Source organism: Anomaloglossus baeobatrachus, chromosome 12 (assembly GCF_048569485.1).
Source record: "Anomaloglossus baeobatrachus isolate aAnoBae1 chromosome 12, aAnoBae1.hap1, whole genome shotgun sequence".
Lineage (NCBI taxonomy): Eukaryota > Metazoa > Chordata > Amphibia > Anura > Aromobatidae > Anomaloglossus > Anomaloglossus baeobatrachus.
Genome location: NC_134364.1, coordinates 139,196,074 through 139,219,693, shown reverse-complemented (window position 1 = coordinate 139,219,693; position 23,620 = coordinate 139,196,074). Strand labels below are relative to the sequence as shown.

Below are 23,620 nucleotides of genomic sequence, written 5' to 3'. Positions count from 1 at the left end.
CTTTGTGCCTGAAATACTTCTTAATACTTTAGGGGAACCAAACAGAATTCTGGTGGTTTGAGGGGTTGAATAATAAATGACCCTCTGAATGAACTTTTCCCAATTAAAAAAAAAAAAAAAGAAATAACATTCTTTTTTGCTGCATTTTACACTTCCAGGCTGATCTACAGTCCAAATGTCACAATGCCAAGTTACTTCCGAATGTGTAAACCTGCTAAATCTGCAGGGGGTTGAATACTACTTGTAGGCACTGTATATATCTCTGTGCATAAATTGTATGTGTGTATGTGCCTGTGCTTATATTATATGTGATTGTATATATATATATATATATATATATATATATATATATATATATATATATATAATTAGCTAAAGTGGTCACGTGTGACATTATTACTGCAGCCTGTAAACACAGCCGGAGCAGCAGAGACACCACTGGACCAGGGGAGAATAAGTAACTCTGATTTTATTTTTTCCAAGTGCAAGATGATAAGCACAACAAGACTTAAAATGGAAGACCCCAAGAGGCAGGGGGAGGGGTTTGTGAGGGGGGGCATGGTCAATTCTTGCACAGGGGTCCTTTGCTCCCAGTGTCCGCGCACGTCCCTGGAGGATTTGTTGTTTTTTATTTTTTTAATCAGAGTACACGGTGGCCAGAGGCCTATGGGGGTGCCTTAAATGGTATGGGGGCTATATAATACACTATGAAAGACACCTTATACATACTTTGGGGATACATTATAATACATAGAGGTATATTGGGTGCAATAAACGGTATGAGGGCTGCATAATATAATATGAAGGACTGTGGGGCTGCATTATAATACATGGAGGCCTATGGAGTGCAATAAACGGTATGGGGGTTGCATACTACGTTATAAAGGACTATTGAGTGCATTATAAAACATTCAGGACTATGGAGCTGCATTATAATATATGGAGGACTATGAGGGCTGCATTATAAAATATGGAGGACTATGAGGGCTGCATTATAAAATATGGATGACTATGAGGGCTGCATTATAAAATATGGATGACTATGAGGGCTGCATTATAAAATATGGAGGACTATGAGGGCTGCATTATAAAATATGGATGACTATGAGGGCTGCATTATAAAATATGGAGGACTATGAGGGCTGCATTATAAAATATGGAGGACTATGAGGGCTGCATTATAAAATATGGATGACTATGAGGGCTGCATTATAAAATATGGAGAACAGTGGGGGAATTATAATACTTGGAGGACTATGGGGTGAATTATAATATATGGAGGACTATGGGGGGTGCATTATAAAACATGCAGGACTATGGGGCTGCATTATAATATATGGAGGACTACAGGGTGCAGTATAATATAAGGAGGACTATGGGGGGTGCATTCTAATATATGAAGGGTTATGTGGGACCCATTATATTATATTGAATGGTATGTGGGGGCCATTATAGTATTTGGAGAGCTATATACGAGGGGAGGCAAAGATACAAGCATGAGATGGGAAAGTTTTGAGGCTCTTTCCCTCAGCACCCAGCTTTCCCATGCTCTGATATCATGAGAAAGCTGGGTGCTGAGGGAAAGATGTAAAGCAGAGCATGGGGAAGGTGGGTGCTGGGGACAAGATATCAGGACATAGGAAAGCTGGGTGCTGAGGGAAAGAGCCCAGTGTCAGCCACACTATCCCGTACCCCGAGTGTCAGCGTTATTATCCCGTACCCTGAGTGTCGATGTACGGTTGGGGGGCCCAGGTCCTACTTTGTACCTGGGCTCTTCAAACTCTAGTTACGTCACTGACTAGATATATCACCCAGACCTACTACACCCACTAATACCAACAACACAGAAGTTGGTTATAGCATTGGCTGATCTATAGAATATAGGATGTAATTAATAAGATCTGTGCACAACACCTAAAATGACCGTCTCTTCCAGCCAGAGCTGTAGACAAAAAACACCAGAGCAGAATGAGGCCCCCGCTCAGATATTTACCCCTCATTCTTAACCGTATTAGAGGAAAGGTGATAGTCATGGCCTCTCCAAAGCTTCCAGCTCTTCCTTCAGTCCCAGAAGGATCAGGCGATTCGGGAGCCAGAAACATCCCAATCTACAAGTTGTGAAGGCTCCACCTCGAACATCAAAAACTCGGAACATGTCAGAGGCAGACGCTACAGCCCAACAATTGACCTGTTCCTCCCAGCCATATGACCTGGAGATCAGCATAGATTCTGTGAGAAAATCAGCCAATCTGAAGAGCGTTTCTACAAGACCATTCGTGTGTCATTGAAAATTTACACATGGTTTAGAAAAAAAAAATGCTGCAAAATTAGGCAAAGAGATGCTAACTCCTGGAGAATTAGCCCTACTGATTGACACCCCAGAATCCACACACATACAAGCCCTGAATGGTAACCAAAATACAGATGAAGAGTCTGCAGAATAAGGAGGACAGAATTTATAGAGCTGAAAACTGAGGTTTGGAAAATCATCAGATTCCGCCCTGAGGGGTAAATACTTACACTGAAAATAAAAGTCAACAAACGGAAAGAGAGAAAGTCACGAAGAGGAGGAAATTAAGAGAGGAAAGTGTAATAAACACAACAAGCAGAGGACGTTGTGCGTCATCAGGTTCTCAGCAGCTCGAAACCCTTCACCGAAAGGAATTCACAACAGAATAAAGGACCCGGCTGTCACCCGGCTTTACCAGGAACAGACCAAACCGAGAAGTGGCCAAATAAATATCTATTGGGGCCAGTCAAGAATAGTCAAGATCCCAATGCTGCCTTCGGCAATATTGGTTAATTCAATGGGATGTTGACCGACAATATTGACCTGAAAAGGGCCGATTCCCATGATATTTATTGGTTCGACCACTAATTTTGTGTGTTTGGTGGTCTTCTGACTGTTCCCCCAAAAGCAGATGTCCAGAGGCTGAGAAATGGTCTACACTTTGTTTTCAGGAGATACGTTCCTGTCAGAGGAGTCTTGAAAACACAGATGAATCTGAAGGGGACAGAGATGTTTCGAAACAAGAGAATGGTCTGAAGGATGACAGAGTGATCTGGTAAGGGCAGAGGTTTCTAGCGGGGGGGACAGAAGAGATTGGAAGGGGCCATGTAGTCTGGAGGGGATAACTTAGTCAAGAGTTTGTAGGAGGATCAGGATTCTCAAAGCTAGCAAAATAGAGTAGATAAATTGGGAGGGGAACAGAACAGCTATGAAGTGGGGAGGAAAGTCTGGAGATGGACAGAAGAGTAAAGTGGAGACAGGATTTTGAAGGGACATGGAAATCTGGAAGGGACAGAGGTATCAGGAGAGAGAGTCTGCCAATAAGCAGAGGCTTCTAGAAGGGGCAGAATTATCTAAAGGAGACAATGGAGTAAGGCGAAAAACAAATGGGTAATGAAGGAGCAGAATAGTCTAGAGGGCACAGGAGTCTAGAAGGAGATAGAAGTCTGGAGGAGGTACAGGCGTGTGGAGAGGACAAAAGAGTCTGGAAGGATCCTCAAGGGAACAGAAGCATCTGGGGGAGGACAGAGGTTTCAGAATAAGACAGAGGAAACTAGAGGGGAAAGGGGTGTGAAGAGGATAGAAAAGGATGGTAGATTACATTGGTTCCAGTTTCCTTGGCTGAGTGTACATATTTATAAGCGATATAGCGGCTGTATCCCAGGTCCACACCCTGTCCATCTGGCCATTGCGGTGTGTTAGCTAGATCACTGGTCTCTATACTTCCTCTTCCAAAAAGGGCAAATCATGAAACGCAATATTAGCCTTGTGCCAGTGTGTTATCTTAATCACCACAGAGCCTACAGAACAAGTGAATCATAGATTACAGAGTTCATATTATATAATGGAATCAAAAGAAAGCAGCTGGATCTGTCGCGGGCGGGGAGGAGGGTGTCAGCACACCGCGCTCACCCCTTCTGCTCGGGTCCGGCAGCTGCTCACCGGTGGCTCGAGCCGTGGGCCGGATCCCGGGGTGTCTCGAGCGACACTCCTCGCCCGTGAGTGAAAGGGGGGTGTTTGATGTGGGGATTGTTATAGTTCGTGACGCCACCCACGGTTGTGGTGATTGCACCACCGCTGCTCAGTGTGGGGGTCCCGGGGATGGTGATGCGGAGCAGCCAGGTGTTGTGTTGCCCCTCCGTGGGTAGGGGTTGGTGATCCCGGGGCCCGGTGATGAGATGTGAAGTGTAGGGCCTGGAGGGCGCAGGGGCGCGGGGGCAGCGCTGTGCCTTGCGGCACTATGGTACTCACTCAGCCTGACACACGGACACAGTTTGTACGGTAAACCAACGGCTGGTAGGACGGTCCCACAGACGGCTGCACCTGCACTCCCGGTAGGTGACGGTGACGTTTCTCTTCCTTGCACCTATGTTGTCTGATGGTAGCGGTGGATTCCCTCCGGTTACCCGCTCCCCGACTGCAATCTGGGCCGGAGGAGCTCTACACTTTGCCCGCAGGCGCTGGCCCTGGGGAAACTGGTGCCCTGGCGGTGGCGGTGTCTCCCCGGTAATGGTCGGGCTGTTGCCGTCAATCGGGACTTGGTTGCTGGGGGATCTGCGTCCCCGTCACTGACGGATTTGGCAAATCTGGCGACTCCTAGCCTTGCCGGGGTCCGAGAGGCCCCTGCCCTGGTGCTGACTGTCCTTCGGAACACTGCTCCAGACCACCGGGCACACAGCCAACGGGGTCCTTCCAGGAACTTCCAAACGGTCCCCCTCCAAACAGTCACCGCCGTCGCTGACCTTGCTGTTCTGGCCCTACACACGGCTGGGCTCTCAGGCTTCCTTTCCTTCTGTCACTTTCACTTAGTTGTTTTCTTTTGCCCTGCCTGGGCTACTCCTCCACTCCTTCCGCTTCCTCCTCCCTGACAGAACTGCCCTCAAGCTCGTCCCTGAGCTATCTGCTCTCAAGCCCTGCCTGGGCTAATCTGCCTGGTTACTTCCTGCCTCCAGAGTTGTGAGCTCCTTGGTGGGCGGAGCCAACCGCCTGGCCCACCCCCTGGTGTGCATCATCAACCTCTGGAGGAAGGCAACAAGGATTTCTGGTTAGCAGGTGTGCCTACCTGGAGTGTGGGGTGTGGTGGTGTTGTGACCTGTGTCCCCTGGCTTGCCCAGGGCGACACATTCCCCCTTAGCAAAATGCAGACCGTCCGCGGGCTGCCGTCCTACACCGGTTTTATTTTTCTGTAAAAGGGGATAACAAGGGTTAAACAAACATCAATAACATTTTTAATCAAAAACTCTTCCCAAGACGGGAGGCACATTTTCTTAAACGTTGCAACGGTGTACGGTCACGGTTTCCGCTCTCTCCCACCCAAGCAACCTGGCCCTGATGCTGCCCCTAAAACCCAGGCAGCACCCCTTGACCCACAGTCCAGCACAAGTTACCCGAGCGGGATCTGTCCTTCCCCTCCAGAGGGTGGCCACCGGTTCCTTTGGTGGCTGGGCCCCGGCCTGCTCTGCTCAGGGCCCTCCCTCCAACCTGCCTCTCCGGAGGCGGCATTGCGGAAACAGTAACGGTACCCAACATATTTACAAGCCACTTAACGTTTGTGGTGCCCTGCAAGTTCACGGGCTTGTCCATGGATAGTTCCCATGCAAAACTTAAACGGTCCCCACGGGGACAACGGTGCCGGCTCCAGCCGGTTGCAAATCACACGGTGAATCAGGTGAAAAACTCGGTAATCATTTTCACTTATCATTTTTCAAGACTTTTCAAACAACAACAAAATGGTGGTCCCAACGGGGACTGGACAACGGTGCTCCGCTGCCCTGGAAGCGGCTCAGCAGTCCATTCTCACTCGTGGGTCTCTAGTGCCACCTTCACATGGTGCACCGCTCTGGACCCCAATGGTAGCTCGCTGCGGGCAATCTTCTTCCATATACATGCGGGCATGCACATCCGCTCTATACCCCTCTCGGGCTTCGATCTCTCTGCGCAGCTGCTGTTGCCGTCGCTCCCAGCCGGGAGCACTTTCTGTTTGCTCCGGTTCAGCGTGTGCGGGGGACGGGCCCAGCCAGAGTCCCTCCGTGTCGGCTACGACCGGCACCTTCAGTAATGAGGGACCCCGCTGTGACATGGCCTGCTCTGCCTCCTGGCAGCTGCATCCCCGCCGTGCCTCCGGTGCATCTTTGCTGACGGCTTCAGCCTTCGGCTTCTTCCATAGAAGCAGTTCAGGGTGGTCATGAGCTTCTGCTGCAGGTCGGTCCGCCGGGGCGGATTGGCAGGGTACCGCTACCGGTGGTGGTGGTAGCGGGCCTAGTGGCGGGGCAGCAGCAGCTAACGCGGGTAGCGGGAGAGGCAGCAGGGTGAACGGGTGTAGGCCGGGCCCCTCAGCCGCAGCGGCCGATCCCTCGGGAATACAGGGACGTGGGTCTCTTACCCGTTCCTCCAAATCTTCCTCCACCTCGCATCTCCACATAGCAGCCACCGCTTCCACCATGTCGGCCTCCCACTCCTCCAAGAGGAGCTGCATGCGGACCTGCAGACGGCTGCTTAGCTGGGCGGTCCGGACTTCCACCCACGCCGCCATGCCGGGCGCGGGGACCACGGTGTTGTTGGTCGGACTCAGCGTCTGTAGCAGCGGCCTCTTCCAGGAACCAATAAATGGCCGCAGGGTCCTGGCGTCCCCGCTTCCACAGCCACGCTCACATGCGGACAGCCGCCATCGCGTCCTCCTTAGCTCTTTCCGGCCCCTCCTCTCCCGGGGCGGGGTTTTGGCCTTCGCGCCTCTACTGCTCGAGAAGACGCTCGAGCGGGAACTTTTCGCGCCAAAGATGGCGGCTTCTGAAATTTTCCTGCCGGATGCCTCCGGCGGTAACAAGGCGCACCTCTACCTGACGGCAGAGCGGTAAGATCCTGTTCGTGACGCCAAGTTGTCGCGGGCGGGGAGGAGGGTGTCAGCACACCGCGCTCACCCCTTCTGCTCGGGTCCGGCAGCTGCTCCTGGTGGCTCGAGCTGTGGGCCGGATCCCGGGGTTTCTCGAGCGACACTCCTCGCCCGTGAGTGAAAGGGGATGTTTGTTGGGTGGGGATTGTTATAGTTCGTGACGCCACCCACGGTTGTGGTGATTGCACCACCGCTGCTCAGTGTGGGGGTCCCGGGGATGGTGATGCGGAGCAGCCAGGTGTTGTGTTGCCCCTCCGTGGGTAGGGGTTGGTGATCCCGGGGCCCGGTGATGAGATGTGAAGTGTAGGGCCTGGAGGGCGCAGGGGCGCGGGGGCAGCGCTGTGCCTTGCGGCACTATGGTACTCACTCAGCCTGACACACGGACACAGTTTGTACGGTAAACCAACGGCTGGTAGGACGGTCCCACAGACGGCTGCACCTGCACTCCCGGTAGGTGACGGTGACGTTTCTCTTCCTTGCACCTATGTTGTCTGATGGTAGCGGTGGATTCCCTCCGGTTACCCGCTCCCCGACTGCAATCTGGGCCGGAGGAGCTCTACACTTTGCCCGCAGGCGCTGGCCCTGGGGAAACTGGTGCCCTGGCGGTGGCGGTGTCTCCCCGGTAATGGTCGGGCTGTTGCCGTCAATCGGGACTTGGTTGCTGGGGGATCTGCGTCCCCGTCACTGACGGATTTGGCAAATCTGGCGACTCCTAGCCTTGCCAGGGTCCGAGAGGCCCCTGCCCTGGTGCTGACTGTCCTTCGGAACACTGCTCCAGACCACCGGGCACACAGCCAACGGGGTCCTTCCAGGAACTTCCAAACGGTCCCCCTCCAAACAGTCACCGCCGTCGCTGACCTTGCTGTTCTGGCCCTACACACGGCTGGGCTCTCAGGCTTCCTTTCCTTCTGTCACTTTCACTTAGTTGTTTTCTTTTGCTCTGCCTGGGCTACTCCTCCACTCCTTCCGCTTCCTCCTCCCTGACAGAACTGCCCTCAAGCTCGTCCCTGAGCTATCTGCTCTCAAGCCCTGCCTGGGCTAATCTGCCTGGCTACTTCCTGCCTCCAGAGTTGTGAGCTCCTTGGTGGGCGGAGCCAACCGCCTGGCCCACCCCCTGGTGTGCATCATCAACCTCTGGAGGAAGGCAACAAGGATTTCTGGTTAGCAGGTGTGCCTACCTGGAGTGTGGGGTGTGGTGGTGTTGTGACCTGTGTCCCCTGGCTTGCCCAGGGCGACACAGATCCAGAGCAGAAATTCCATTACCATCTCCCCATCACATGTGATCACTTTATTAGTAAGAGAAATATTCTCGGTTATACTGTCCATTTTTTGGGCTACATATGGACCCCATGACGGTGCCTTATATATCAACTATGTAATAATCACCTCAAATCACCCATAAACTCAAATAAGTATTCATCAGAATGAACCCCTCTATCCAGCTATGCTCAACCTTTCCATTCATTTCCTGCCTAAAATACATGTAAGGTCTAGTAGTTATATAAGAAGTGGTAGTACACGATCAATAAGAATCAGATCAAGCAGCCATAACATGTCTTATCATATGTTCTATGTGCTCATGTATGTACAGGACTTAAAGGGCTTAAGGTGGTGTCACATAGCGACGACAACGACGTCGCTGCTAAGTCACCATTTTCTGTGACGTAGCAGCGACGTCCAGTCGCTGTCGCTGTGTGTGACATCCAGCAACGACCTGGCCCCTGTTGTGAGGTCGGCGGTCGTTGCTGAATGTCCTGCTTCATTTTTTGGACGTTGCTCTCCCGCTGTGAAGCACACATTGCTGTGTGTGACAGCGAGAGAGCGACGAATTGAAGCGAGCAGGGAGCAGGAGCCGGCTTCTGGCAGCCTGCAGTAAGCTGTAACCACAGTAAACATCGGGTAACCAAGAAGCCCTTTCCTTGGTTACCCGATATTTACCTTAGTTACTAGCGTCCGCCGCTCTCACGCTGCCAGTGCTGGCTTCCTGCATACGTAGCTGGAGTACACATCGGGTAATTAACCCGATGTGTACTCTGGCTAGGATTGCAGGGAGCCAGCGCTAAGCGTTGTGCTTTGACGCTGCCAGTGCCGGCTCACTGCTCCCTGCACACGTAGCTGGAGTACACATCGGGTAATTAACTTGGTTACCCGATATTTACCTTAGTTACCAGCGCACACCGCTTAGCGCTGGCTCCCTGCACTCGTAGCCAGAGTACACATCGGGTTAATAAGCAAACCGCTTTGCTTATTTACCCGATGTGTACTCCGGCTACGTGTGCAGGGAGCAGGGAGCTGGCACTGGCAGCGTGAGAGCGGCGGACGCTAGTAACTAAGGTAAATATCGGGTAACCAAGAGAAGTGCTTTCCTTGGTTACCCGATATTTACCTTAGTTATGCTTCCACGCGTCGCTGCTAGCTGGGGGTTGGTCACTGGTCGCTGGTGAGATCTGCCTGTTTGACAGCTCACCTGCGACCATGTAACGACGCAGCAGCGATCCTGATAAGATCAGATTGCTAGTCGTGATCGCTGCTGCGTTACTATGTGTGACACCACCTTTAGAGGTTGAGATTGAGAAAGGAATCTGTAGTGTGGCAGATGGATTAGGAAGAGACAGGAGACCATAGGTGACAATGATCTATGGAGGAGACAATGGGGCCTGGAGGTGAACAGAGAAGTCTGGAAAATGACAAAAAAAAAGTTGAGGGAATAGAGCAGTCTTGAGGTAGCCAAAAGTCTTGAAGTAACAGGGGTTTGGAGAGGAAAGTTGGGTTTACAGGAGGAAGGAGCGATCTGGGAAGGACTGAGGTTTGTAGAGCGGGATCGTTGAGTCTGACAGGGGTATCAAAGTGCAGGGAAGGCAGAGGAGTCTGTAGGAGGGTTTAAAAGGGGCTGAGGAGTCTAGAGGGGGCAGAAGAAACTGGAAGGGGGCAGAAGAGTCTGGAAGGGGGCAGAAGTCTAGGCTAGACAGGATTTTGAGGAAACAGAGTAGACTTGGAAAAAAACAGGAATTTGGATGAGACAAAGGGTTCTGGAGATATGCAGAAGAGTCAAGGGACGGAGGTGTTTGGAAGGAACAGAAATTAAGGAGACAAAGGTAAATCTAAAGGAAGACAGAAGGGTCTTGAGGGGGAAAGGGGTCTGAAGAGAAAAGAAGAGTTTAGCAAGAACAATGTTTATTTCATAATGGAGAGCGAATAAACCAGTTAGTGGCCTTACTTTGGCCTTCACCACTGAGCAGCGTCTTCTATGTCAGCAGTTGTGTCACAGGTCCACGCCCTGTCCACCCGGCCATTACTTATCTATATACTTCCTCTTATATAAAAGTCAAATCAGGAAAAGTGATAAATCGTTTTGTGCCATTATATTCGTCACCATGAACTCTACTAAACATGTTTACAACAGATTTGGGGGGTTCTGATCACATTTTGACATGAAAAGAATACAGCTAGATTCTGAGCAGATCTTCTTCCAGCATCTCCACATCTCATGTGATCACCACAATAATAGGAGAAACATAGGAAGACCATCTGTGATGCCTTTTATATCAACCATACAATAGCCACCCCAAAACGCCCATCTCTGAAGTGGAGAGGAAAATCCGAGGTTACAAAGTCTGGAGGTGTCTGGAAAGGACTGTAGCAGACAGGCATGTGTAGAAATCTGGAGGTGTGTGGAGGGGAACACGGCTGTGTAGATTGGGACAAGAGTCTAGAGAGAGACAGAAGTCTGGTGGGAAACGGGAGTACAGAAAGGGCAATGAAGCCTGGATAAGAAAAAGATGTCTAAAGGGGGCAGAAGAGTCTGGATAGAGACAGAAAAGTCTAGAGGGGACTGGTGGGGTCCAAGGTGTCTTTAGAGGACATAGGAATGTTTAGGGGAAAGAGGAGTATGAATTGGATAGAGAAGCATGGAGGGGGAAAGAGAGAATCCTGGAATAGACAGGGTACAGAACTATGGACATCAGCCATTCTGTCCTGAGCTCACGCCCTGTCCATCCTGTTACTCTGTTATCGGGATCCCTTATCACTACTCTTCTGGTCAGCATATGATTAACTTGGTGTCCTCGAGATATATCCTGGCTACTATTGTTTTTACAAAACATTTTGAGTCAGTTGAATTAATGAGAATTGGGATTCACAACATATTGTGGGGTTCATATTATATAATAATTTAAACAGAATAGTCTAGATAATGAAACCGATTTCTCAGAATCCCATCATTTTATGTGATCACTACAAAATAAGAATAACCTCAGTTTTGGGGCACATGCGCACCCCATCGCGGTGCCATTTATACCAACCATTCTATCATCACTGCAATTCATCCATAAACACCAATCATGTTCAGCTGGGTTTATGCCTTCACTGTTGTTCCCCCGATATGCCAATCCTGCCTTTAATATTTGCTGGGTCAGGTATTTGGATTAATAATGGAAGAACATAATCAATAAACAGGTGATCTGCCTCTACAGTCCATATGTTCTATGTTCTCATACATGGGGACGTCATATCTTACCCAAGAGTGCACACGCATCTCTGCTACATCATATATCAATAAATAATTATGGCTCAATTTACCGACCGGGGCTTTCAGAGGTCCATGTGATCCATGTACAGAAGTAGCAGAGCTCAGTATGTTGTACAGTTAATACAGTTAACATCGAACACTCAGTTTGGCTACACATATTTATATATTCCTATCCTTCCATCACCAGTACATACACATCCATATGTCCCTCCGGTTTCCCTTATTTCTCCCATAATCCAGGACTTTCCCTGCAGCTGTTTGGCATTGATAGATTACGTATAAAGTTTAACTTACGGAGCAGATGGGAGCAGGAGAGGATGATGAGGAGAGTAGTCGTGATCATCCTGAGGCTCTGTGTGATTCTGCTGGAGCTAACAGTCTGAACCGCTGCTGCCTGTGACTTTCTGATTTCACGCTGCAGCCACCTGTAGGCAGGTGCATGTCCCCACCCCCGCTCCAGCCGGGAGTGATAGGCTGCATCCTGCTGTCACTCATTGCACCAGTGAGGTCACAAAGCAAATTTGTCCAGATCTATTCTTAGCTCCATACCTGTCACCAGTTCACCCCTTCCTGACCATATAGTCACCTTACTGTTTAGGAGCCAGGGTCCCAAAATAAGTGCCAAAGACCCCAAAAAAGTGCCAGAGACCTCAAAACAAGTGTCCGGAAGCCCCAAAACAAGTGTCCGGAGGCCCCAAATCAAGTGTCCGGAGGCCCCAAAATAAGTGTCCGGTTGCCCCAAAACAAGTGTTCGGAGGCCCCAAAATAAGTGTCCGGAGGCTCCAAAACAAGTGTCCGGAGGCCCCAACACAAGTGTCTGGAGGCCCCAAAACAAGTGTCCGGGGGCCCCAAAACAAGTGTCCGGGGGCCCCAAAACAAGTGTCCGGAGGCTTCAAAACAAGTGTCCGGAGGCCCCAACACAAGTGTCTGGAGGCCCCAAAACAAGTGTCCGGGGGCCCCAAAACAAGTGTCCAGGGGCCCCAAAACAAGTGTCCGGAGGCTCCAAAACAAGTGTCCGGAGGCCCCAACACAAGTGTCCGGAGGCCCCAAAACAAGTGTCCGGGGGCCCCAAAACAAGTGTCCGGGGGCCCCAAAACAAGTGTCCGGAGGCTCCAAAACAAGTGTCCGGAGGCCCCAACACAAGTGTCTGGAGGCCCCAAAACAAGTGTCCGGGGGCCCCAAAACAAGTGTCCGGGGGCCCCAAAACAAGTGTCCGGAGGCTCCAAAACAAGTGTCCGGAGGCCCCAACACAAGTGTCCGGAGGCCCCAAAACAAGTGTCCGGGGGCCCCAAAACAAGTGTCCGGGGGCCCCAAAACAAGTGTCCGGAGGCTCCAAAACAAGTGTCCGGAGGCCCCAACACAAGTGTCTGGAGGCCCCAAAACAAGTGTCCGGGGGCCCCAAAACAAGTGTCCGGGGGCCCCAAAACAAGTGTCCGGAGGCTCCAAAACAAGTGTCCGGAGGCCCCAACACAAGTGTCTGGAGGCCCCAAAACAAGTGTCCGGGGGCCCCAAAACAAGTGTCCGGAGGCTCCAAAACAAGTGTCCGGAGGCCCCAACACAAGTGTCTGGAGGCCCCAAAACAAATGTCCGGGGGCCCCAAAACAAGTGTCCGGAAGCTCCAAAACAAGTGTCCGGAGGCTCCAAAACAAGTGTCCAGAGGCCCCAACACAAGTGTCCGGAGGCCCCAACACAAGTGTCCGGGGGCCCCAAAACTGTAGTGTATACAGGAAAATCCAGAAACTGTGCAAATGTTTACTCTGTCTGCTAATCCCAGGCTTCCACCAGTCACACACCAGAAAGACAGAGTTCATATGATGCACCGAAAGAGAGGTTGAGCCCATATGATACACTGAAACGGAGGCAGAGTCCATACGGCTCACCAAAGCAGAGGCCGAGCCCGTACGGCTCATCAAAAAGGAAACGGTGCACCAAAACAGAGGCTGAAGCCCGTACAGCACACCAAAATGAAGCCGGAGCCCGTACAGCACACCAAAATGGTGACAGAGCCTGTATGGTGCACAGAATGGAGGCTATGCCTGTAGCTGAGCCAAGAAGACACAGGGAAAAGCCGAGCCCATGCGGAGCACCGATATGGAGGCAGAGCCATGCTCACATATAATAGGATCAGATACACACCTAGTATCACACGATGAGATTAGATACAGCTCACACAGTATCACACTCTTGTCCTGGGGTAGTTAAATGGGGGGTTTCTGCAGAACAATGCTCTGTAAACAGCAATCATTGTCTCCTGTGCTCACTGTAGCACTGGACAATGGGGGGCAGTGTATATGGCTCGGGGGAGGGGGGGACCATTCAAGGTGCCATATATACAGAGTAATCAGTCTCCTGGTAAATATTTAGTCCAGAATGGGGTGAGGGTCTGGGCTGATTCTGGGGGGTTTAATCCACACATTGCCCTGAAGAAGACTGTCCAGCAGCACAGAGTATTTCAGGAGGGGAGTGTACACACTGGGAAGAATAGTGTTTACAGCTGCACAGAGTGTTTCAGGAGTGGTATAGAATGCCAGTCACAATGATGGGGGTCATGGTCGTCTGATAGAAAGCAAAGCAACAAACAACATCTTGCACCAAAGATCTGGTCCGGTGATCTTCACAGACAATCGTCCCATCTCAGGGAGTTGTCCCTATGTTACAAATTCCTCCCCTCCCCCAACACAATGTATCTCGTAAAAATGTCCACATCAGTCTGTGCCAACCCGGACGATAAAGCCAATGACGCACCAGTGACAAAGCAAATGTCCTAATGGCTTTGTTACCTTTCTCCTCTGTATCTTCATGGTGCGCCCTGATGGAGGAGCAGCATCGTCCTCTAACCAGGCCACCGCTCCGGGGAGACCACCAGGCCACCGCTGAGGGGAGATCACCAGGCCACCGCTCCGGGAAGACAACAAGACCACCGCTCCGGGGAGACCACCAGACCACTGCTCCTGGGAGACCACCAGGCCACCGCTCCAGGGAGACCAGGCTACCTTTCTGGGGAGACCACCAGGCCACCGCTCCGGGGAGACCACCAGGCCACCGCTCCAGGGAGACCAGGCTACCTCTCTGGGGAGACCACCAGGCCACCGCTCCAGGGAGACCAGTCTACCTCTCTGGGGAGACCACTAGGCCACCGCTCCGGGGAGACCACCAGGCCACCGCTCCAGGGAGACCAGGCTACCTCTCTGGGGAGACCACCAGGCCACCGCTCCAGGGAGACCAGTCTACCTCTCTGGGGAGACCACTGGCCACCGCTCCGGGGAGACCAGGCTACCTCTCTGGGGAGACCACCAGGCCACCCCTCCGGGGAGACCAGGCTACCTTTCTGGGGAGACCAGACCTTCCCAGCGACATGGTCTCAAATTAGCTGCTTGTTTTTGATACAATCGAATTCTGAAATTAGAAAACAAAAGAATTTATTAAAATACAAAAATGAACAACCAGAATGGTCCTTTTATTTGAAAGGTCATCATCATCACCCTCATGACATTGATAGTCACTATCACCACTCACTTCGACATCGTCACCTGGTCACAGGAGTCAGAAATGGAGTTGCCCTTCAACCCCCCCCCCCCCCCCCGCCCTTTTTCTGCCTCCAGAGACCTCTTTACCTGAATGTGCCGCTTACTCCCCTTCTTGAGCCACCATCACAATGTGCCACATGTGCACCCACCTTGTCCTCCAAGATGTGAGTGCTGCCTGGACCTGGGTAAAACCCCACGCATGACCCTCAGATCTCACCTCTGAGCCCTTCATGTATCACCAAAACAAAGGGGCACAAGCTGCTGACCACAGGCACCAAAAAAGGACCCAGAATAATGTCTGTGAACCCAACTTTCATGCCCTGGCATTAACCCCGGGGCATTAGGTGAATATTTTATCTAGCTGGATATGGATCTATGGTTGAGCACAGACATGAGCCTGACCTCCGTACAGTGACAAATAAGTTGGCAGTGGTCAGGACCCCAGTGATCAGTCATTATATCCTATGGAGTGGTAATAATACATTTCAATCTTGGGAAAAATCCTTTAGTGGCCTCAAGGGCAAGTCCCTGGTGTCCACCACCCTGCGGAGGCCCTCTGAAAATAGTCCTCATCATGGTCACATAATATCCTCCAGTGTTACCAGTAATGCTCACATTACCTTACCTTAAGGGATAATCTGCAAAGTAGAGGGGAAGTTGTGACCTCAGAGCTGGCCATCAATGACCCACGTAGATGCGCAGGGTCGGGCTGGGCCGGGGGGGGGGGGCTGCTCTCCCAGCTATTGTAGAGGGCCGGCCGCCTGCTGTATAATGTCATTATACCACATACCACAATTCATTGTGCGCGGCCATGTCTCCTGTACTGTGGCCGGGCACACAGACACTTCTACAGGTGCAGACAGTGCTGACCGGCCGCATAGTACTGGAGACACAGCCGTGAGCAGTGCACGGCCACGTGTGTTATAATGACGTCATGCAGCGCATGCTGCCTCCAGCCAAAGAGCCTCAGACAAGAGTTGTAGCTAGATCCCAGTAGTTAGAAGCTGCCTGGGTAGTGGGCGTGACCGGCTTTGTTAGTGGGCGTGGCCATGTTTCCTCCCGTCCACTAGAATCATGCAGGCTTCGCCCGCCCCCCCTCTCCCACTCTCCCCCTGCACCCCTCATCTGGTGGTCTTACCTCAGACCCCCGCTTCTATTCTAAAGAACTCCAGGACATCTGTACGCAGGTGTCTGTCTGTGTATACAGCTGTACGCAGGTGTCTGTAGGTGTATACGGCTATACGCAGGTGTGTTATGATCCGGAACCATGGAAGACCACCATAAATCATTGGTAAAAGGTGACAAGAGCATTGGCAACTAATCTGGCCGCCATCCCCTTACTGACCATCAACACTAGAAGTAGCCGAGGGGTGAACTAACATCCTGTGCACCGCGAACCCAGCCGGAGAACTAGCTATCCTAAAGGAAGGAAAGATGAATAACTCTCTGCCTCAGAAAATAGATTGCCAAAGAGTAGCAAGCCCCCCACATTCAAAGACTGCGGTGATATAGGAAAACACAATACACAGATAGATGATAGGATTAGCAAAAAGGTGAGGCCCTACTGACTAAATAGGACAAGATAGGAAAGGGACTGATGGTGGCCAGAGAAAAACCCTACAAAAATCCAAAAACCTGATAGTACAAAAAGCCCTCAGACTAGATCTGAACTCCGTCCTATACCAGGCGCTCTTGTCATACCAATGAACAGAAAGCAGTAACCATTACAAATTCAAGAAGCAACAAACACATGGACTTATAGGAGTAATACTCCACACATAGCTGCAGGGAGCTTCCCAGCTAAGCAACTGAGGGGGAAGATCCCTGCATGCAAATAAACTGACAATAACCACAGCAAATGACAAACTCAGATAAGAGCAAAAAGAACCAAACAACAAATAAAGAGCCAAGCACTTATCTGGGGTAGATGTGGTCTGGAGCAGGATGAAGCAGGCTGGTGAACAAAGAACAACTGACATCCGGCATAGCCTGCCAGCAGACCAGGGTTTAAATAGGCAGAGAGTTATCAATGGAAACGCACATTGCTCAACACACCTGGTCTATGTCCAAACCATTCCTGGCCACAAGAGGGAGCCTCACAGCAGCAAAAGCATAACTAACATTCACAACACAGGTGTGTGTAGGTGTATACGGCTGTACGCAGGTGTGTGTATGTGTACACAGCTGTACGCAGGTGTCTGTAGGTGAAAAGGAGATAAGGCACAAATATGATTCAAAAATGTTAATTTTTATTAATGATGGTTAAAAGACAATACAAAACAGTACAAAAGGTCATACAAGACATGGAATAGGTCGCCAATGGTGTGGAAAAGGAGAAAATATTCCTTTATGAATGGTTAGGGGGGTAAGGAAAATGCCAAACAGAACCAGCCAAAAAAGTAATTTAATGTATATGTATAGATTATATAAATTATACATACATCAGTGTCATGATGTAATGAAAACACCCTATAATAGGTATATGCAAAACCTCAGAGAGTCTATGTGGGTGCACGTTAGAGGAATACATGTACATATATATATACCAGGCATGTAAATAATCATGTGCCTCTCATAGAAACATCACTTGAATAGTAAGCAAGGTGAAGCCCACACTCAGCGAACACAACTCTGCTTAATGGTTATAGGACTTCATAGACACATTAAGTAGTTAGAAGTACCAAGGGCAGAAGAAGTGTGCAGGAGAATAGAAAGCAGCATGCGCTTAGATTCAGAAGAGCTTATTGCATTACCTGATGGTGTGTGAGGCTGGCTCTGGAGGCAGGGGTGGACCTTCTAACAGCTGTTTCGCAAACGCTTTTTCTAAAGGAAGTGGCACTACCCCCGAGGGATACTACTGTGTTATCTCCTCGGTGTATTAATCATGGCCAAATTTATGTACTAATCAGGTGTCTGTAGGTGTATACGGCTGTATGCAGGTGTGTGTATGTGTATACGGCTGTACACAGGTGTGTGTGTAGGTGTATACGGCTGTACGCAGGTGTGTGTAGGTGTATGCGGCTCTACGCAAGTGTGTGTATGTGTATATGGCTGTCCACAGATGTGTATAGGTGTATACGGCTGTACGCAGGTGTCTGTAGGTGTATACGGCTGTACGCAGGTGTGTGTAGGTGTATACGGTTGTACGCAGGTGTGTAGGTGTATACGGCTGTACGCAGGTGTGTAGGTGTATACGGCTGTATATGTGTACACATCTCTGTACTGTATGTTTACATGTTTCTGGGGTTGTGTATGTTTGTAAGATGCCTGTATGTAAGGCTACGTGCCCAACATCAGGGTTCACAGTGTTTTAGATTCAGAGTGTTTTCGCTGCATTGTACAGTACAAGCACAGTGGATGGATTTCTAGATGGATATGCAGACCGTGTGTGATCCCTACGGAGACATCTTTTTTTTCCCCAGCAGCGTACATGACAAGGGCCAATAGAAGTCTATGGGGCCGTGAAAAACTCGTAAAGCACACAGATAGCATCAGTGTATAGTCCGTGTGCAATCCGTGTTCCGTACGAGTTTAACATTGAAAATAAAGGATAAGCTTTGTAATTGTTGTACATGTAGTTAGCTGGATTATGGTACTGTATCTATGTAGCAAGTGTGGTTTTGCTCCTATATCAATACAGTAAGCTTAGTTCTGTTACTGTAGTTATTTAGGAGGCTTGGTGTCCTGTTGCTGTTTCTATGTAGTAGACTGAGTAAGTACGATTTAGTTCCTGTATGGGTACAGCAAGCTCGGTTCTGCTCCTGTATCTCTGTAGTAAGCTCGGTTCTGCTCCTAAATATCTGTAGTAAGCTTGGTTCTGCTGTTGTATCTCTGTAGTAAGCTCGGTTCTGCTCTCATATCTCTGTAGTAGGCTCAGTTCTGCTCCCATATCTCTGTAGTAAGCTCGGTTCTCCTCCCATATCTCTGTAGTAAGCTCTGTTCTGCTCCCATATCTCTGTAGTAAGCTCAGTTCTGCTCCCATATCTCTGTAGTAAGCTCAGTTCTGCTCCCATATCTCTGTAGTAAGCTCGGTTCTGCTCCCATATCTCTGTAGTAAGCTCGGTTTTGCTCCCATATCTCTGTAGTAAGCTCGGTTCTGCTCCCATATCTCTGTAGTCAGCTGGGTTCTGCTCCCATATCTCTGTAGTAAGCTCGGTTCTGCTCCCATATCTCTGTAGTAAGCTCGATTCTGCTCCCATATTTCTGTAGTAAGCTCAGTTCTGCTCCCATATCTCTGTAGTAAGCACAGTTCTGCACCCATATCTCTGTAGTAAGCTCGGTTCTGCTTCCATATCTCTGTAGTAAGCTCAGTTGTGCTCCCTTATCTCTGTAGTAAGCTCGGTTCTGCTCCCTTATCTCTGTAGTAAGCTCTGTTCTGCTCCGATATCTCTGTAGTAAGCTCGGTTCTGCTCCCTTATCTCTGTAGTAAGCTTAGTTCTGCTCCCATATGTCTGTAGTAAGCTCGGTGCTGCTCCCATATCTCTGTAGTAAGCTCAGTTTGGCTCCCATATCTATGTTATAAGCTCGGTATTTCTCTCATATCTCTGTAGTAAGCTCAGTTCTGCTCCCATATCTCTGTAGTAAGCTCGGTTCTGCTCCCATATTTCTGTAGTAAGCTCAGTTCTGCTCCCATATCTCTGTAGTAAGCTCGATACTGCTCCCATATTTCTGTAGTAAGCTCAGGTCTGCTCTCTTATCTCTGTAGTAAGCTCGGTTCTGCTCCCATATCTCTGTAGTAATATCAGTTCTACTCCCTTATCTCTGTAGTAAGCTCGGTTCTGCTCCCATATCTCTGTAGTAAGCTCGGTTCTGCTCCCATATCTCTGTAGTAGGCTCAGTTGTGCTCCCATATCTCTGTAGTAGGCTCAGTTGTGCTCCCATATCTCTGTAGTAAGCTCAGTTCTGCTCCCATATCTCTGTAGTAAGCTCGGTGCTGCTCCCATATCTCTGTAGTAAGCTCGGTTCTGCTCCCTTATCTCTGTAGTAAGCTCGGTTCTGCTCCCTTATCTCTGTAGTAAGCTCGGTTCTGCTCTCATATCTCTGTAGTAGGCTCAGTTGTGCTCCCATATCTCTGCAGTAAGCTCAGTTCTGCTCCCATATCTCTGTAGTAAGCTCGGTGCTGCTCCCATATCTCTGTAGTAAGCTCGGTTCTGCTCTCATATCTCTGTAGTAAGCTTGGTGCTGCTCCCATATCTCTGTAGTAAGCTCAGTTCTGCTCCCATATGTCTGTACTAAGCTCGGTTCTGCTCTCATATGTCTGTACTAAGCTCGGTTCTGCTCTCATATGTCTGTAGTAAGCTTGGTGCTGCTCCCATATCTCTGTAGTAAGCTCAGTTCTGCTCCCATATGTCTGTACTAAGCTCGGTTCTGCTCTCATATGTCTGTACTAAGCTCAGTTCTGCTCTCATATGTCTGTAGTAAGCTCGGTTCTGCTCTCATATCTCTGTAGTAGGCTCAGTTTTGCTCCCATATCTCTGTAGTAAGCTCGGTTCTGCTCCCATATCTCTGTAGTAAGCTCGGTTCTGCTCCCATATCTCTGTAGTAAGCTCGGTTCTGCTCCCATATCTCTGTAGTAAGCTCGGTTCTGCTTTCATATCTCTGTAGTAAGCTTGGCTCTGCTCCCTTATCTCTGTAGTAAGCTCGGTTCTGTTCCCATATCTCTGTAATAAGCTCCTTGTAGTTACCATATCTATGTAGTCATCTTGGTTCTGTTGCAGTATCTATGTAAGCAGTAAGCGCGGTTCTGTTCCCATATATATGCACCGACAAGGAAACTAGAGTATGATCTCCAGCACTTCAAAGAAGGTTAAAAATATTTATTGAGGTTCTATTAAAAAAGATCCATCGATCATGAAAACAGTGAGGGGGGACACATTAAGAGATATCCAACATGTTTCAGCTAGTAGAGCCTTGAATAAGAGCCTTGTATAAGGCTCTACTAGCTGAAACATGTTGGATTTCTCTTAATGTGTCCCCCCTCACTGTTTTCATGATCGATGGATCTTTTTTAATAGAACCTCAATAAATATTTTTAACCTTCTTTGAAGTGCTGGAGATCATACTCTAGTTTCCTTGTCTGTGTTCTGCCTGAGGCCAGGGCAGCTCCGTGCACCAACACCGATCCTGACCTGGACTTTAGGAAGGGTGAGCTGAACTACTTTTTCTATTTTCTGTCATATATATGCACCAGCCTGTTCATAAAGCCTGTTACCAATGCTGCTTTAATGCAGTGGCCAGAGATAAACAGACCAAAAGGTGGGCCGATGCAACTTGAGGGCCACTGCCTTATGATTGCCCCCCAGGCTAAAATGTGCCAGCCAGCCCCTGGTAGGTTGTCCCACAAAGGGGGAATTTACACAAAGAGATGCTGTATAACCCATGCATCATGAGCACCCCAGTGAACTCTGAGGGTCAGGGCACATTTGGAATGAAGGAAGGATTTAGAGCTTGGGAAGGTATGGTGAATGCGGGATGGGTTTGGAGCTGGTGAATGCGAGATGGGTTTGGTGGATGTGAGAGGAGTTTGGTGTTGGTGGATGTGGAATGGGTTTGGAGTTGGTGGATATAGGATTGATTAAAAGTTGGTGTATGTGACACGCCCACGGGGTCGGGGGTTACTCGTCGCCGGGCCGCGGTGCTTCTCCTGGGACGCTGTGGTCGCCTTGCCCGGTTCTGTGACCCCGGGTGTCAATAAAATGGCTGAGGATGGGGACAATGAGGGTAGTTGTTCGTGACGCCACCTGTGGTGTGCAGCTAATATCAGCCGCCGCTGTGGGACTTCTTTCCTGGTGCGGATGACAACGCAGCTTGGATGGTTCAGCTCTCCGCAGGCAGAGCTGTGCCCCAGGGAGGATGGTGGTGGTAGTAGTCATCTTATGGCGCAGGGGTGCGATAGTGAGGGCACCGGCAGTGATGGGACGACACAGAAGGTGCAGTTCAAGGTCTTTACTCACTGGTAACACACTGCTTTTGGAGTACCAAGCTACGCTGTGATGGGCTTCAGCCGATCCCGGATACTTCGGAGACCAAGACCGGTGTTACCTTCTATGCGTCTCCTTACGATCTTCTCCCTCCACCCCAGCTCCTAGGCCGTGGAACGGGTCACGGGTGCTCACTCCCCGCGAACCCTGGAATTCCCCTTCTTTTCCTAAGAACTCGTGTCGAGCCTCCGGCTCCAGACCACGGGCCCCGAACAGTTCGTGTCTGTGCTTGTTCTAAAGTATGTCCTCACTCGGACGCTGTCCGGTGCTAACTGCTCCTTGTGTGAAGGATGGCTCCTAACTTCCCTTGGTGGTTGCCCCTCCTTTTGGGTCCCTGAACTAGTGGGCATGAGGTCTCATACCTTGTGATGGCCATCCCAGCACGTACCCTAGCCCGGTTCCAGTGACAGAACACCCGTGTTATGTGTTGGTGAGTGTGGTTGTGGTGGTTACCAGCGACGACCTACTCCATATCAAAGATGAATACTGCCCCTTAAGTGAGGTGCAGTACCCTGTGGCGTCTGAAGCCGCAGAGGCACCACATATGTGAGATGAGTTTGGCGTTGGTGGATGTAGCATGGGTTAGGAATTTATGGAAGTGGGATGGTGGATGTGGAAACAGTTTGGAGTTGGTGAATATAAAATGGATTTGGTGGATGTGGGATGGGTTTGGAATTGGTAGATGTGAGATGGATGTTTGGGGGCTGTGGTATGGATTTGGTGTATATGGGATGGGTTTGGTGTTAGTGGATGTAGGATGGGTTAAGAGTTGATGGATGTGTAATGGGATGGGTGGATGTGGGAAGCATTTGTAGTTATTGGATGTAAAATTAGTTTAAAGATTGTGCATATGGAATGGGTTTGGTGGATGTAGGATGGGTTTGGAGTTGGTGGATGTGGGATAGGTTTGGAATTGGTGGATGTGAGATGGATGTTTGTGGGCTGTGGGATGGGTTTGGTGTATGTGTAATGGGTTTGGTGGATGTAGAATGGGTTAAGAGTTGATGTATGTGAAATAGGTTAAGAGTTGATGGATGTGCAATGGGTTTGGTAGATGTGAGAAGCATTTGTAGTTATTGGATGTAGGATTAGTTTGGAGATTGTGGATATGGAATGGGTTTAGTGGATGTAGGATGGGTTTGGAGTTGGTGGATATGGAAACGGTTTGGAGTTGGTGGATGTGAAATGGGTTTTGTAGATATGGATAAACTTTGGTGTTGGTGGATGTGTTTTCTGCAGAACAATGCTTTGTAAACAGCGATCATTGTCTCCTGTATTCCCTTTTGCTATGGACAAGGGAGGGGGGAAGGTTGGAGAGGGCAGGGTATATGGCTCAGGGGAGGGAGGGGATCATTCAAGGTGCAATATATGCAGTGTAATTAGTCACTTGGTAAATATTTAGTCCAGAATGGAGTGGTTTGAGGGTATGGGGTGATGATGGGGGGTCTAATACACAATTCACTGTCCAGTCTGCATATTGTCCTGAAGAAGACAGCAGCACAGATTATTTCAGCAGAGGAATGTATTGAAAGTACAGAGTGGGAGGAGCCGTTTTTGCAGCAGCACAGAGTGTTTCAGGAGTGGCATACAGTGCCAGTCACAATAATGGGGGTTATGGTCCTCTGATAGAAAGCAAAGCAACAAACAACATCTTGCACCAAAGATCCGGTCCGGTGATCTCCACAG

At 49.7% G+C, this 23,620-nt stretch overlaps 1 protein-coding gene across 1 annotated transcript in view; it reads right to left on the bottom strand.

Annotated features, from left to right (window-relative positions):
• The window catches only part of MUC1 (mucin 1, cell surface associated), a 41,469-nt gene extending 29,658 nt beyond the window's left edge, over positions 1-11,811 (bottom strand). Inside the window, exon 1 of the mRNA XM_075331288.1 lies at positions 11,722-11,811. Coding sequence (XP_075187403.1) covers positions 11,722-11,770 — 49 coding nt within the window. The 5' untranslated portion in view covers positions 11,771-11,811. The remainder of the gene's footprint in view (positions 1-11,721) is intronic.
• Between the last annotated feature and the right edge of the window lie 11,809 nt (positions 11,812-23,620).